The 15,860-nt window shown below is 47.2% G+C and overlaps 1 protein-coding gene across 4 annotated transcripts in view; it reads right to left on the reverse strand.

Moving 5' to 3' along the window:
- Positions 1-413: 413 nt before the first annotated feature.
- Positions 414-15,860, reverse strand: part of USP48 (ubiquitin specific peptidase 48) — a 30,899-nt gene continuing 15,452 nt past the window's right edge. The window contains exons 13-27 of one of the 4 annotated variants that reach the window (XM_030017831.2): positions 15,102-15,216; positions 14,829-14,959; positions 13,405-13,476; positions 10,254-10,378; positions 9,969-10,091; positions 8,049-8,110; positions 7,420-7,530; positions 6,647-6,777; positions 6,302-6,408; positions 4,086-4,190; positions 3,521-3,676; positions 3,182-3,307; positions 2,698-2,746; positions 2,417-2,443; positions 414-2,308 (exon numbers count right to left, since the gene is read on the reverse strand). In XM_030017831.2, coding sequence (XP_029873691.1) covers positions 2,286-2,308; positions 2,417-2,443; positions 2,698-2,746; positions 3,182-3,307; positions 3,521-3,676; positions 4,086-4,190; positions 6,302-6,408; positions 6,647-6,777; positions 7,420-7,530; positions 8,049-8,110; positions 9,969-10,091; positions 10,254-10,378; positions 13,405-13,476; positions 14,829-14,959; positions 15,102-15,216 — 1,463 coding nt within the window. In that variant the 3' untranslated portion in view covers positions 414-2,285. Of the gene's footprint in view, positions 2,309-2,416; positions 2,444-2,697; positions 2,747-3,181; positions 3,308-3,520; positions 3,677-4,085; positions 4,191-6,301; positions 6,409-6,646; positions 6,778-7,419; positions 7,531-8,048; positions 8,111-9,968; positions 10,092-10,253; positions 10,379-13,404; positions 13,477-14,828; positions 14,960-15,101; positions 15,217-15,860 lie in introns of those variants that run through there. The other 3 variants (XM_030017832.2, XR_003923910.2, XR_003923911.2) reach the window with 3 other exon arrangements.

Genomic DNA, 15,860 nt, shown 5'->3' on the forward strand with positions numbered 1-15,860 from the left:
GGCTGGCACCAGCTCCCCGCTGCCGGGTGCCAGGGCGGAAGGAGCCGGGGCCTGGCACGGAGCCCCGGCCACACAGCCCCCCCGGGGAAGCGGCAACCCGGGCAATGCGCCAGTGCAGGGACAGGGTGGGACGTGATACGCCGGCGCGGGGTTGGGGACACCAAAACCAACCCTGCAGCTGCCTTGGCCCATCCCGCACCGGTGCTTCCATGAGGAAAGGGCTGCCAAGCGGCGCACGGCACCGCCGAGCCTCCAATAAAAACCACGCGATGTGCCAAGGTTGGTGCGATGCCCAGCTCCGGAGGGATCCCGCTCACTCCCATCCCCAGCCCTTTTTTTGGGATGGCCCGGAGCAAGATCTGCAGCCGAAGAAATACCCATCCTTCAGGCGAGGTGTTAAAATACAAGACGGACCATGTGTATGCGCTTTAATAAGGCTTCCACAGCTCAAATGACAATTTTAATCTGATAATGTTTGCAAATAACAGACAAAACGGTAATTGGGGCCTTTGATCACATCTTGTACCTGCGTCCTCCGTGAGATACGGCGATGCCACAGTGCGGCCGTACATCACTTCTCGGAAACACCGTCACGGCCCCGGCTAATACCTTAACCCACTGAGTTTAAAGAGTTTAATTTTGAAACGTTATAAGCTCAAGGAAGAGATTGTTTGTAACATTAAAAAAAAAAAATTAACAGCAAGTTGGAAAAAATAGAAACAACAACGGAATTTCCAGGGAATATGTACACAAGCGAGTGCTTCAGTCTGGGAAGAAGAAAACCTCCTGCCCATTCCCAAAGGATGAAGTGGCTTTGGCGTGCCGAATTCCTGCTGACGTCTTTACCTTGGGAAAGAATACACGGGTCCAAATTGCCCCAAAACCCACCTTTTAAGAGCTCCGCAGCCCCCCAGATGCTGGCTGCTTCGCCCCAAAACCCGCCAGGGACGGGGAGGAGGAAGCGGAGCCCCCGTTCTCAGCAAAGGGCAGCTGTAATTCTTCAGATAAAAGATAAAATTTAAAATAAAAGCTACTGGGGTTGTTAGGATGGGATATGTACCCCCTGCCCTCTTCTCACAGCCCCAAACTCCTGCAGTCCTTTAAAAAAAATGAAGCTGATGCGGCAGCAACCCAACTCTCTGCATCGCATTTTGCCGCGGAAACAAGTTAAAAGGCTGAAAAGGAAGAGGAAACGTCTAACTTTATTACAGAGATACCTCGACAATGCCCTTTTTTTAAGTCTGGAAGCGGTACACTATTTCCTGCTACTAATGGGTAATGGGGAGAGATCCTTTCTGGGAGCTACAGATGCAAAAAAAAAAAAAAAAAAAAAAAAAAAAAAAATTATTAGTGCATTCCTGAAAAATGAGGAGAACAGAGGGGGGGAAAAAACCAAAACCTCTTCCCATGGGAAACAGGGCACCCACCCGCACCCCCTTTGCTCTGGTTCAGGCTCCCCCAAGCCATGGGCATGAGCGCTCCTGGCAGTCCCGGACTGGAGGAAAAGATGTTATCAAAAGTCGTTAAAATACCCCACATTTCTAAAAAACACAGTTCACAGAGAAAGACCAGGTGGTTATTGAAAGATCATCAAACATTTGGAAGTGAAGGCGAGCGGCTGAAAAGCCGGCGAGGGAGGCGGCTCCCCGTCCCCTCCGCGATGGAAGGCTTTCGGAGGCAGACCACAGCTTACATTTTCAGTTAAATAAGATGAAGTCTGGGGTTTTTTTGGTGGGTTTTTTTTTTTTGTTTGTTTTTGTTTTTTTTTTGAAAGAGCTAGACATTCCTCACAAGTAACAATTTCTTTACTTCCATGCTGTACTGAAAGAGTAATAGTGGATCAAAGACAGGATTATCTGTAAGCAGGTTACGCCTAAAGAGTTACTCGAGAACAGATCAAGATGTTTTTGATCTACTGGATTACAACCCCTTTTTGGACAGACGAGCGCAGTGCGGGATTTGAGTCAGGGAATACACAAGAATGCCTCCGTCTCCCTCGCCTGTAAACATGATACGCTCTTACTGCTGCTAAACTTTCCAACCTTCCTGTTGCTTTATTAAATATAAAATCGGGAACGTTCTCTTGAAGGCAGGATGTCCTTCAGTGCAATCTGCTTTGACATAAGGCATTTTTTTGGGGGGGGGGGCAGTCATTTCAGAATGGGTTTCTGCCTTCTGGAAGAGTCAAAGAGTTCAGTCCTGTATCCACCTTTTTTTTCTTTTAATGCCCTACCATGTCAAAATCCTCTTCCCTTCTGGTCGCTCCTCTGAAACTCAGAAAACCATCAGTGTCCAAGTAAACCAGTCCCTGAGGAGAAAAAAAAGACAATCACCAAAAGATGATGACACTTACGGGATGGAGACGAAGTTAGCATGGGCTTAAATAAAGGCAGGGCGGGGGGAACCCCAGACTCACCTTTAAATCCTTCTTCAGGCATACAAACTGAGGATGGAAAGAAAAAGGCACAGGGTTAGAAGTCTCCTGACAAGTCATTTCTAAAGGGATCTTTTGTTGGAGTGGTGGCGTACCACTGAATCTCCCATTGACAGTGACAGGAAAGATTCAACATCTCTATTTTCTACCTTTACAACCCAAACCCAACACAATCCTTGGCCACCAACACATCTCCCAAAATCACAGTGGTGAGGTGCCTTCCCTGAACCCCAAAACCTTCCAGGGTCCCCTCCCCGCCTCACCTTGCATAACATCATCCATCGCTGCGTAATCTGCAATTGGTTCATCAGCCTGGAAAATAAAGTGGAGCAGGGGATTAATGAACAAGCCACCTCGTTTGGAAGTTCACAGCCCGATCGGTTCACGGTGCTGCTCTGGAGGGGAGCGGGGAACAGGTCTCTTGCCCAAACACTGTCTGGGAACAAGAGGGGAGGACTTGCTCCATACTTTAGCCATATTTTGGGCTGGTAGGCATCCAGCTCAGCAGCAAAGACCAGATAATAAAAGCTCCTTTAAAAAAAAAAAAAAAAAAAGAGGATTTTCCTCCTCCAAGAAGGAGCTTCAGGAGGAACTCATGAAATTAGGTACCGAGCACCCACGGGTGGGCACATCTAGTGCATGGCAGTTTTCACATGCACCACAACATGTTTTTCTTTGCTTGTACAAAAATCAGTTCAATTCTCTGCTTTATTCAACTTCATTTCAGCAGCCGGACTCTCACATTACCTTTAATAAAATGACGGACTCAGGGATGACTCCCAGGCTGCCGAGCGTTGCGGTGTCATCGCTCAGTATCTTCCCATCGATCGACAAATTCTGGTCGAAGGGAGCAACTGAAAATGCATGCATGATCTGTGCCAACACAATGAGACACGCTGATTTTTTGCGGAGGGAAAAACATACCGCTGAGCTACACAAAAATACCACGTTTAGAAGAGCAACGCAGGCCTTTTGATGCCACATGGGATTTTATACTCTTCCCCTCCATCCCCTCCCAGCTGCACGCTCCTCATTTTGTGTTTTCTTACTCGAGACGATTCATTCCTTGGAGGAAAAACACCTTACCTGTATTTTCAGTTCTTTCAGTGTCTGATTAGCAGAAACAAGCAGCGCTTTCTCCCCTCTGACTTTCCGGTGCCGGGTGCTTCGCCTGATGCCTTGCTTTTGGTAAGTGATGTAGCTCTGGTGCGAGATCTTCTGGCGCTTCGCACCACCGTTAGTCTAGAAACAAGAGGCAAAAATCAGGATTGGTGGAATATACAACCTCCCCGTACCCTGGACTGTGTTTCGGGCAAGTCGGTCATGTGAGGGAAGGCACGAAGTGCTGAAAAGTCCCTTCGAAAGCAAACCACCGCATGCAAGTACCAAGAGGACCAAAGGCCTTTGCTTGAAACCTCGGTTCCTGCTTCTAATGCTAGTGCGGGGCGGACCACCAGCCAAGCGCAGGAGTCACCATCAATATTTGATCTCTCCAAAACCAAAGGGATGGTGTGGTATGACCATTAAAATAATTTAAGACACTGTTGTTTTTGCCTGCTAGCAGCAAATGGAGGAGGAGGGCTATCCCATCATGCTGACTCAAGAAGATGATGCAAAAACCAAGGAACCTGGTGGTATTTTTGATCTCTACCTGGTTAAAATCTGGGTCTTGCTCCCCCTCTGGCTTGTTTTCCTCCCTTTCCTCTTCAGCTTCGGAGCTGCTCACGTTCAGCTCTGGAGCAGCGTCCTTCATTACCTGAAGTCATAAAAATCATTCTCCGTAACTAACCCGACAGCATCAACCCACACTGTCACATCATGGCAAACAGCTTGCAGAGACTTCCAGGATGCCACCTTTATCCAATGAACCAAGGCAGAGCAGGAACAACCCAGGGATCTGCTCCACATGCTCTGCACAGTCTTCTCCACCCCTCCCCAGTTGCACTGAACCATGGGGGGATTCGGCTCAGGAGAACAAGCTTCTCTATTGAATTGCAGGTGCTTCCTGCAGCTCAGGACCTACCCTCTTCTCTAGGCAAAGGGAAAGTCTCCAGGGGCCTGGACTGATTTCTTTCCCATTAGCTGGCTGCTTCTCTGGTTCTAAGTGTATTACGAAAGCCCTAACACAGAGAAAGGAATATTATCTGTAAATTAGACACTTAGCCATCCCCACAGCAGACCAACAGAGGCACTCAGCACCATTATTTATGGGTCTGGAGGTTGTAAGTAAATGAAATCTAAATAATTTCCACAAACATATAAATAAAAAGGATGTTCAGTTCTGTATAAGTCACTCCAGGAGGCATGGATCTGCTGGACTTGAATTCAAACCTATGCTTCAGCTGGAGCTGGGGTTTGCAAGAGCCCAGGAGACTGGTGCGCTCTCCATCCTGGATGCCTGACAGCTCGCTTCTCCATCAATGTATTTGCAATTAACAATACAATCCCAGCATCCAAACATCCAGCACCAACCGCAGCCTCCCCAGAGCCCTCCGGATTCCAGCAGTGCTGCCCTATGCTGATTTTATATGGCCACGGCTTCCCTCTTGCAGTGTCAGCTGAAGGAGGTACCCTGGGGTTGCAGAGTGGGGGAAGAGCAGGGGCGAGGGAATGGGAAACACTCCCTGGCTTTGCAAATCAAAACTGGTGGGGAAGGAAGCAGTAGCTTCGAGTGTCACCGTCTGCAATCCTCGCGGGCAGTGCTGCCGCGCTGCTGGCGAGCATTATTGCTGCTTTGCATCTTGCTGAGGCTGCCCTGTTAATGAGGGATCTTGCAGGCAAGCTCTCGCCTCCTCTCTCCAACTCCAGCTGCTCGGCAAAGAATAGCTGCCTGTTTTTTGCCAGCCCCACGTGTGAGCAGAGTCCTGTCCAGCCCCAGAAAAAAAACCACCACCCTCCTCTGCACCAGAGCCAAGATACAGCCTCGAGATTCAGCCTCCAGACAGGCTGATATCCCCTAGCTGATGGCTCTCTTGAGCAGCCACTGTGCTGCATCTCACAACCAAGGCAGAAACCCATCCAGCCTCCAGAACCCTGCAGTTCTCCAGGCTTCGGCTCCTCCCTTAGATTGACAGGGAGGTAGAAATCAATGAGAGGTAAAAAAAACCAAACCACCCATGCTGCAAAGGTGCAGGGAACATCTTTATCTGAGCTTGCCCATGAGCCTTGGTTTCCCCCTTAAAGCATAAAACAAGCCCTAAGGAAGAAGACTTACTGTAACCGGCTTTTGGGTACCCGTAAAGCCAATTCTAGACTGATACTGATCCCTTAAGGCACCAGTAAAGCATAGACATAATTCACAGCTTTGTAGGGGATCCTGAAAACCATCTCTAAGTTCACTGCTATTTCATCAGCACAGAGTTAAGACCTTATTTCTATCTAGGAATAAATGTCACTTGAGCAACCAAGAAAGAAAATGACAAATATTGGAGGGGGAGGAGAACAGGTAGAGCCTGATAATGCAATTATGAATACAGAAATGGTTACAACATTGCCTAAAATAATCAAAGCTGGGAACAGCCATGAAGATACCTGATAACACAAAGGATTTGGTTTGGCAAAAGGAAGCTTCGAGGAGACCAAATTTTCAGAGCGGCTCCAGCCAGAATTTTCCCATTTGCTCTTTTCGCCAAAGTGATAGCTTCCATGAGCCGCAGAGCTGGGTGCTTTTTGCCCGCAGAGAGCAGCTCTGCCCACCACCACAGGCCACCCAGCATCCCCACCAGCAGGTCCGAATCCTGCCGGGACACGGGAGGTTGCGATAGCCGTCTCGCCGCCGTGTTCAGATCGTTATTTGGGTACTTGTTGCACTTTCTGTTAAATGAAACTGAGCCAGGATGAGCAAGGACCGAGGGAGAGAGCCCGTACCTTTTTATTATCCACCACTTTATGGATGTAGATGGTTGCTTGTGTGTACTCACGCAAGTCACGCTGCTGTTGGCATAACAGCCCTTCTCTGCACTCTGGACAGAGTTCTGGGGAGGCACAAAGGAAAAATGCACTTAATTGCTTCAGCTCCTTGGAGACACCTGCCCAATGCCTCTCACCGCTAACCTGGAGTGGATCACATAACCACGGGCATCTGCCAAGCTCCCTGTTTACCACTGATCCCCTTAGATCTGACCCTTTATCCGAAAAAGGAGCCATTTCCCAGGGAGTGGGCACCAATTAGCAAAAGAATAGAGTGCGGACAGTGGCAAAAGATTCACTCACGGGGCTCAGAGCCGTAAAGCGCACTCTCGGGGTCTGCCCCGGCAGCCTGCGTTCGGGTGATTTTGATGACGTGATCCACGACGAAGAGTTTTTGAATCCTCTCCCACTCGCTGGGCCATATTAGAGCTATACTGTGCAAAGGAACAAGAACGCGCTTTATGACATGGAAAAGCCAAGCTCTGAGCTCCTGAACAGCCTCCCCTTTTCTTTTTTAGTCTGTTAATGAAAGAAAAGCTGCAAAACCAATCCGTAACTCCAGCTACATGGGAGGGCCTGTACGCCCAAGATAACAGGGAAACAGTAGCGTGTTATTAGTGACGCTGTTCTGCTCCAGTCATGCCGGAGGGAGGATGGAGGAGGAGAGGAGTAGAAGATCTGCTACTTTTAGTTCTGCATCATTGCAGAAGAAATGCTACGGAGCATGAACTCCAGCCCAGTGTCCAGTGCTCCAGGGGCAACTCTCACAGAAAGAAAATTGTAAGGAAGCCGGATGTTTCTATGCCCCGGTCAAATTCAGGGTAGTTTATTGTTAGGAACTAGCCAAGCTGAAGTAAGCTCTCTTTTTTCCTGACCCAGCATCCTTTGACAATTTAGGTCTTGCCTCACATGAAGGCTAAGGTGAGCCTAAGAAAGCATCTATGTTAATTTTGTTCAAGGGAAAGCATTTGCTCCTTGTGTTGCTGCAGCTCAGCAAGCCTCCGGGAACGTTCCCAGAGGCACGTGAGAGACAAAGGCACCTGGCAAAGGCAGATGCATGAAGAGAAGAAACTCACAGTTTGGAGTCTTCTTTGGTCATGGAAGCGTAGGTGAACATGAGGCCCCCGTGGGGGCAGAGAAGAGCGCTGTTTCCTACCGAGGACACGGGGCTGCATCGCGTCGGCCTCCTGCGCAGGCAAAGGAAAGCGGTTTGCAAAGCTTGGCCAGGTTATTTCACAAAAACCACAACTCTGCAGGCAGCCAAGAAGAAATCACAGGTGAATATTTACAGAAGGCATTCCAACAGGGAATATTAAGCTACTACCAACGAGGAAATCAGATCTGCGTTCCTGCACGTTGCAAAATTACTCTCCTATCTAGCAGAGATTTCCATCTCCTACCACCAGCAGCCCGTGGAAACAGGATTGAGCGGTGACCTTTGCCTAGGATACAGCTCCAGACAGATGAAAAAACTAATCAGGTTACTATCTAATCTGACCATCTGGTTAAGACACGGTAAACAAGGAAATTCAGTTTCTTACAACGTATTACAACTGATACGAGTCCTGCAAAAATCAGCTTCCTTGTTTCCACAAAGGCAAACTGCAGGTAACGACACACTGCACTGGGACTGAAAAGCAAAATCATTATCTACAGCCCCCCCCCAAAAGCAATAAAAAGCACCAAAAACCTTGGGCCAAGTTACCTGACAAATTTCCTCCATTCTTCTACAAAGAACTGTGAAACAATATACAGCTCATCTGTCTCCTGGAGGTGAAAAGACGAAAAAAAAAAAAAAAAAAGGGTCGTTTTAAATTAATCCAACAATAGAGAAGCAATGACTGTTCAGCTTTTTCTGCAGTGCTCATTCTCTTCGAGACCTCAGCATTTTTACCATGACAACTCCATCCAAGCGCGCTGGGAAAGCCAAGTAAAATAATTTGGGATCAAGTACTAAGCACTTACATTACTAATCTCGTGTTTATTACAAAGTTACTTTATCTTTAGATCCCGTTACCTTTAAGTCATAGCAGGAAACGGCCATTTCCCTGGAGCAGCTAAGACTCCCCAGTACCATGTTTTCTCTCGCCGGGTACTCGGGGTCTAAAGCAGATGTGTCTTTGCACCCCCATGGGTGTGGGGTGAAATCACCGCAACCTGCCTCATTTGCTTCACCCATCAAAATCCAAAAGTTTCTCCTTTTGGCAGCAGCACAGATTCAAAACTATGGCCACGCACCCCCATGAGGCAGAGGTTTTAGAAGAAACCGTTGTTTTCCTGTTCAAACTGATTTGCCATTATATAGTCTGCTCCTGGACAAGAAACCACTAAGATCCTAAGAGCTGGGTGATAAAATCATTTCCATGCTCACCTAGCCTCACCACCTCCCCTAATTCAGATTTAAGGGCTCACCCCATCTTGCTGCAGGAAAATTCAGCACACCTGAGGAATACACACATTTTTTTAATCTCCCTTCATCTCCTCTCGATTAAACTGCTCCTCTTATTTTCTTCCCCAAACCTCAACTGTTTTGTATCAGGAAAACTCAAAAAGCTTGAGGAAAAGATCCTTGACTCTTTTATCAGGCTCCCTTGGGAAATTCAAAGACAGCGGAGGATGTAGCCTCGCTGCCTGGAGAGACCCTCATATTTCAAGTGGACTCATGGTGATGGGCGCCAGCTTTCCATCACTTACTCCAGCTACCAAAGCAGACCCAACCTACTACCCTTAAATACTGCTGGTACGGCCTGGCAGCTCTCCAGCTCAGCACAGACCGTTTCCCATTTAAATCCTTTTGGGGCTCCCCAGTTCCGAGACATGGATCTGTATTGACCTCGATATTTATTCATGGCTGGATAAGGCACCCAAGAGCGACAGGCTGCCCTCACACGTACGAGCGACCAAGGCAGACACCTGCCAAAGCAGCTTGGCAGGATCTAAGAGTCAATCATTAATCAGCGCCGCGAGACGTCCAGGAGCCAAGGCATGGAGCCAACAGCTTGTGCCATTTCTTTTGAGCCGCCTTCAAGCCCCAAGAAAGTCCTGGAGAGTTGCGTGCTTGTACCGGGGAGAAGCCGGTACGAGAGGTCTTGCACGACCCTCACTCCTATTTGCAGGGCTTCAGCATTTAGGGAAGCTTCACCTGAGCTCTCGGGACGTAGGAGGATGCTGAAGCACACGTGAATTTTGCCTGACCAGCAGCAATAGCCTGGCCTGCACAGGAAGGCAAGTGGGGGGCAGTGGAAAGCTGCCTCCACCGGTACGGCCGCACCGTTTCGGTTCTTCTAGGGGCGGATGCAACCACAGCAGAAATATTGCCACTGCTTATCTAGCTGACTCCTGGCCAGCGACAGCTATGTTGGCACACGAGCCATTCTCGTGTGTCTTTAGCAGGGCTCTGCGCCAGCACAGCTAATCGGGGGAAATCACACCTCGGCACAACACACATATAAGCTCCGCTGGCACAGGCTTCGCAGTGCAGGCACAGTCTCACTTGGACTGAGTAAATGATTATCAGGCAGCCTCTTTCGCAGGTGAAATAAAATTTCTTAGAGAGAGGGATAAAAGCTAATAAAAACCTTTCCCAAGCCCTGCTATGTTCCCCTAGTTGCCCTCCTTCCCGTACCTGAGGCCAGCTGCCCAGGCAAGGTCTGCATTTATCGTGAAACAGGTTCTGGAGAGAAGTCTTCTGCTCGCTGGCCATCATCTTATGCAGGGCTTCGTTTTCCTCCCCTTCGCGCTCCAAAATCTGCATGAAACAGTTAATTACACCACAGCTTCAGTTCCTAGCTGCTATTAAAAGATGACGTTACTTTCCTCCACTGCACTGGGTCATATCAGAAAGAAAACTAGAAATATGACCATCTATTTACCGTCAACAAAAGGGTAATGTTATTTGGCATTCAAATACCTTGCACTGGGAACAGCACTCTTTGTTATTTGGGAATTCAGGGGCCTTTGGAAAATATTGCTTGAGTTTCTCCCAGGCTTCCTTCGAAACCACCCTCCGTTCATTTTCGGATATGCACAGGTCACCTGCAGAGAGAGAGCCAAGAGAAGGGCTTTGCTCTTGACATGCTCAGCGATGTTTTGCAGTCCTAACTAGATTTAAGAGATTACAGGGTATAAATGTGGGGGAAGATATTCACGCACTTAACAGCCAACACCACGTCAGCAAGAAAGAGCGCAACTAATACACAAAGTCACCTTCAACTCCTTTATCATTTCCTTGTTTAGACAGGAAAAAAAATAATACGACTTTAATTCATATAAATGCCCTTTAGATTTCCAAGCTCATGAACCCAAGCAGCTGATCAAATACAAGCAGCAGTAAAGAGATGCTTGGAAAAGCAAGGACAAGCCAAAGAGGGCACAGGGCTACTGTTTTCTCATCTTGGCTATCCATAGCTGCATTTTTATGGCGACTCCATTTACCAAGCTGCAGACTAACCCCGTGCCCTATGAAACAGGAGCCAGGTGCTTTCCGCACCCTTGAAAAACAAAATTACTGCTGTATCATCTCAGGGCACGCGAAGCCATCTATTCAAGCACCTCAAAATCTGGAAAGGACAGATTCTGCACTCTAGATCTGCTCTGGGGAATAACTGGGGTGTGAAGACCTGAAGCAAGATTTACCAGCTATGCCCGAGACAACTTGCCTGCTGTATTATTTATCCTCATGCTCAAGCAGCTCAAAAAAATCCCAAAGAACGGTTTAGCGCGAGGGATTTGTCATTTTAGCGACAGCCATAGCAGAAAGGGCACGCTCATGCATTTGGACACCACGTGTGTGCATGACAACACGTGCTCTGGCGGACAAACAAGGCTTGGGAAAACTGGAGAAGGCGAGGGCTCAGGGATCCAACTAGCTGCCTGCTTGCAGGCTTGATGATTGCCAAGGGGAAAACACAACCGCATCTGCCTACGAGACAGCAGCTGGGAAGTCAAGGCATGGCTGTGCTACATGCAGTTGCAGTGAGAAATAAGAGGAACAGTTGGTGCTACACCGAGATGCAAGCCGGATTTGGATGCGGCATGGGAATATTCACACCTCAACGTGGATTTCACCAGCAAGAGGGAAACAAAACAGCAACTACGGAGTCATGGTGCTGAGCTGTGTCCGGCAAAGGGCACAATACCTTATTATCTGCTTTTCTATAGCCTGAAGAGCTACAGAAGGAAGACAGGGAGAAAAGGCTCCTTCCTCCCCACCCTCTGGTAGCTCTTTAACATTACAAGCAGCTCCTCAGGCCCACAGACCTGTCAGCTTTCCTCGCTCCAGCCAAGCCTGGATTTCTGCCAGCCCCAAAGGGAAAAAATAGCAACGCTCCCCTCCTGCTTTTCCTCTAATAAACAAAGGTCGGGCTGGACTGCTTCGCTGCAGCACTTGGCCACTTGCACTTCATCAAACGCAACCAAGTGGCCCAGCTTTACCATATGCAGAGGCAGGACCAGGCTGCTTTCCAGAGCCAGCAAGGATGGGGGAAAAAAAACGAGCTTGTACAAATAAGTGCCTTGACACACTGCATGATTAATGAAAACAGATTAATACGCTGTTGAGGGAGAGAGGTGGAAAAATCAGATCTGGGTGTGCGGGGAACAAGTGCTTTGCCATCTGGAAGAAGATGATCCTAACCACTGCTGACCCTGCTTCCCCCTCCCACTGTCCAAGGACATGTTTTGGGCACACACATCAAAAGAAGTCTTAACATGGTATCTGGAAAAAATTATTCGCTGGGGTCGGGCAGCTACCAGAGAGCAAGAAATTGCAGCAAACATGCAAAGGGACTTCTTAAGGGAACGCCCGGATGGCATTTCTGGAGGCCAGCCAGACCTCACAGATAAAAGCGCTGGCTTTTCCAGAGCCTACCATGAAGGCAGGAACTTCCTCCATGCCAAAATTAAGGCTGTAGGACTGAGGCTACAGATTTGCTGATACACTCCAGAGGGAAATTTTAAAGGTGGAAAGGTTGTTTTCTGACTGGAGGTTAGCTCAAGATGATGAAATCTGACCAGCCAGCAGCCCCCATATTTAAAATTATTTGCTCTGATATGACCCAAAGTCTCAGATCAACTAGCGATTTACCAGCATAATATTTTCAAAGGCCTGTTGGCCTATTTTTATCATGTCTGGCTACATTAAATGTTTCATCACCACACTGCATGCTTTTATTTAACAGCAGCAGCCTTGTGGCAATGGGAAATACGGCATTAAAGGCTCTGAAAAACAGCTAATGGCAGTGACAAATGACAAAGTGCTTAAACACTCTGCTTTAAAATGAGGCTTTATCAAGCCATTACTCCACATCCTTGATTAGCCTTGATGACAGGAGATGTGTTGCTAATTTATGGCATGTTTCTTTCTTACTAGGAACAAGATCAAGCATCCCTGGCAGGGAAATTGGTGCCTCCAAACAGGAGCTTACTAGAACAGTTGTGTCTGGGAGCAACATACAAGCTAAAAAAGTGAGATTTAAACAACAGGGTAGCCAAGGATGTAGCTAATGAACCGTCACTTAGCAAAACAACTAACATCGGGTCAAAACCTTATGTAAATGGACACCAAAGCACAGCAGGTTGGTAAATCAATATCCTTAGCAGTCACAGCCACTGGCAGATAAGCCCATGTTTCTACAGTTGTTAGGTAAGTGCTCCTGTTCTAATGGATACTCTCAGCTTCTGCCTTGACTGATTTATACCACCTGTTTTTCTCCTAATACTTTCAGAGCTTCCAAGTGGCTGAAGATCCTTGGTGCTGCCCTCACTCCATCATGTTGCTTTGCTAGCGAGATGAATGGATGCTCCCCTCTGCAGCTCAGCATCTAAGCATCTCTGCATTTACACCCCTTTCACTGCCTTACAAAACTTGGACTGCAGTGTGATAGTGCTTGCAAATAAAAGCTCAAAGTTTGAGTGTCAAGAAACACCAGGCAATGAGAATTAAACACATTTCCTCAGTAACTGCTCATGTTGGCCTTAGATGGATCAAAGGCTACAAGGTTAATGGCTTGAGCAGTGAGCAACAACAGATATATTCAGCTCCATCCCCCGTAGAGACTTACCATGGGGGCAAACAATGTCTTCATTAAAATTTAACTCCTCTTCCTCCTCTCTCTTCTCTTCATTTGATTCATCTAATTAAAAAAAAAAAAAAAAACACCAAAAAACCAAACAAGAAGATTGCACAGAGTTCCCCTCCAAAGGAAAGGAAAAATCTTTGGGGGAAAGAAGCATGGCTGCCTTTCAAATTGTGGCAAAACCCTTAACCCAAAGGAAACTTTGGAAGGAAATTTGTTATTCTCAAATGTCTTGGCCTCTGGGCAGGCGGGATTACAGCCTACAGGCCATGTAGGAGTGCTTTGAAGTGTGTGGAGCACAAGCCCGTCCTTTGTGAGATTACAAAGGATGCATTTGTTACAGGCTAAAACACCACAGGGGTTCACTGCTCCCAAAGATCTCGGAGTTTAACCTAAACAGAAGTCTAGGTAAGAGCGCAGGGAGCAGAAACCTTCCTGGCAAAATATTAGTCCGCTCTTCGCCTTGAGGATACTGATCTAAAACAGATGCTGCCTGACAAACTAAGGGGGGGAGCCTGCCAAGGGTTTGACAAGCCCCACATTAACGTATAAATTATAGTTAAGAATCCTAGCTCCATGGACAGAAGCACTGGCCACCAAATTGGAGCATCATAAACACAATAATGTGTTTAACGACCTGCCTAATGAGCAAGTTGGCTTGTGAGTAATTCAAATGTACTACTGGGAGTTGTGACCTGTTGTGAAACCAAGGTCACCACTGAGGAATGACCCTTTTCTCGACGTAAGCTCCACCAACAGCGCCAGCTTATGGATATTATCAGGAGGGCTGTGGTGTTCCAGGAGCCTTCAAGCCCAAGATCAATGCCATTAGCCCATCATCTCCACTTTCATTCAAACAAGCTTCTTGCCCTTAGTTCTGAAACAAAAAGCTCAACAAAATATCCAGTTTCCAAAGGTTTAAAGAGCAGAAGCCAAATTAAAAAACCTCACAAACTCATGATATGGGCAGAGAAGAGAGTTCAACTCATGATTTTTCTTCTAGGCTGTGTTTTGCCAGTGCTGCTTTACCAGCTGTGCTGTTTCATCCATAGACCTTTGCAATAAACATCTTCATCCCTTCCCCAAGGTAATTTTCATGTTTCTTCTTCCCCTGCACTCCCTCATTCAGATAAAAGCGGATGAAAAGATCATGTGTCTGGGGCGGTAATTTTACACAGCTTTGCAAGACTACTTATTACCTCATCTTCTTCTCCATGTACGAAGATCACCCAGCAGTTTTGAAGCTTATCAAATAAAAAGCTCCTTAAATGAAGGAGCTTTTTATTTGATTTATTATCCTTCCCTCCCTACTCACACAAGGGAAGCAAAACAGCTACAGGAACACCTGAGATGTCTTTTGTTAGGAGGTATCAGTCGGAGCTGGTGGGTCTCTACAGCAGCAGAACTACCTTTGTTTTGTGCATTTCCATTCATTTTTCCATTACTGTGCTCTGTGTCTTCGTCTTGTTCATTTAATTGCTCCAGAGCCAACTGACGCCAGCTCCGCAAGGACGCCTTTCCAACCCAAAACCCGTCGTTCCTGCAGAGAGCATAGCGTTGGCAACGTGAATGACAACTCTGTTCTCCTTCGGAGCCCAAGCAGTAAAATCGTTAGGAAAAAGCTATTTAAGCACTTCTGAAAAAATCTCTGACAATGTTTGAAAGCATTGGGACTTACATACCCCTTGACTGTTATCTTCAGCAAGTTCGTAACAGTTTTGTAGTCTTCATTTAACTGGTTTTTCAGTCGCAGGATTCGACACCTTTCTACCACGCAGTCCTTGCAAAGTGCTTTGACTGGGGGGGGGGAGGAGGGGGGAGGGCGGAGAAAGAAACACAATTTATTGCACACGTGGCTGAGCTTCTCACTGGTTTGAACGTGCTCAGACAGGTATGTAGCAACTACCCTGCCTCATGACCGAAGATTTCACATGTAAATGAGGAGATCTCTGGGGTTACTGCCACATCAGGCCACATTTGAAGCTTAAATAAGCATAAAATGCTTCAGATGAGGTGCAATCTGTTCCGCCAGCTTCACAGCTTTCCACCGCTGGTATCAACAGTTTGTAATTACAGCTGCGAGCCAGGTCACACCAACACACAGCCACGCGAGTCAGAAGGCAGGACAGTTTAGGCATATGCAAGGAAAAAAACTATCATGGCACTTTAACTGGTAAACCCAGAAAAAAACCCCAACCCTCCTGCAAAGCTACACTGGACCAAGAGGAATGGAAATCCTATAACCAGGCATATATTTTCATCTGGAAGCAAGCGGGTCACATCCAAGGAAGCAAGTTGGAGAATGCAGTGCATCCGATCCATCCCTTCCAGCCGTACTCAACAAAAAAATCCTGCAGGCGATCTTTCAGTTGACTAATAAACGTTGGCATGTTTTTTTTTTTTTTTTTTTTTTTTTTACAAAGGCTGCCTGCGTCACAGCA

Source organism: Aquila chrysaetos, chromosome 6, assembly GCF_900496995.4.
Source record: "Aquila chrysaetos chrysaetos chromosome 6, bAquChr1.4, whole genome shotgun sequence".
Taxonomy (NCBI): domain Eukaryota; kingdom Metazoa; phylum Chordata; class Aves; order Accipitriformes; family Accipitridae; genus Aquila; species Aquila chrysaetos.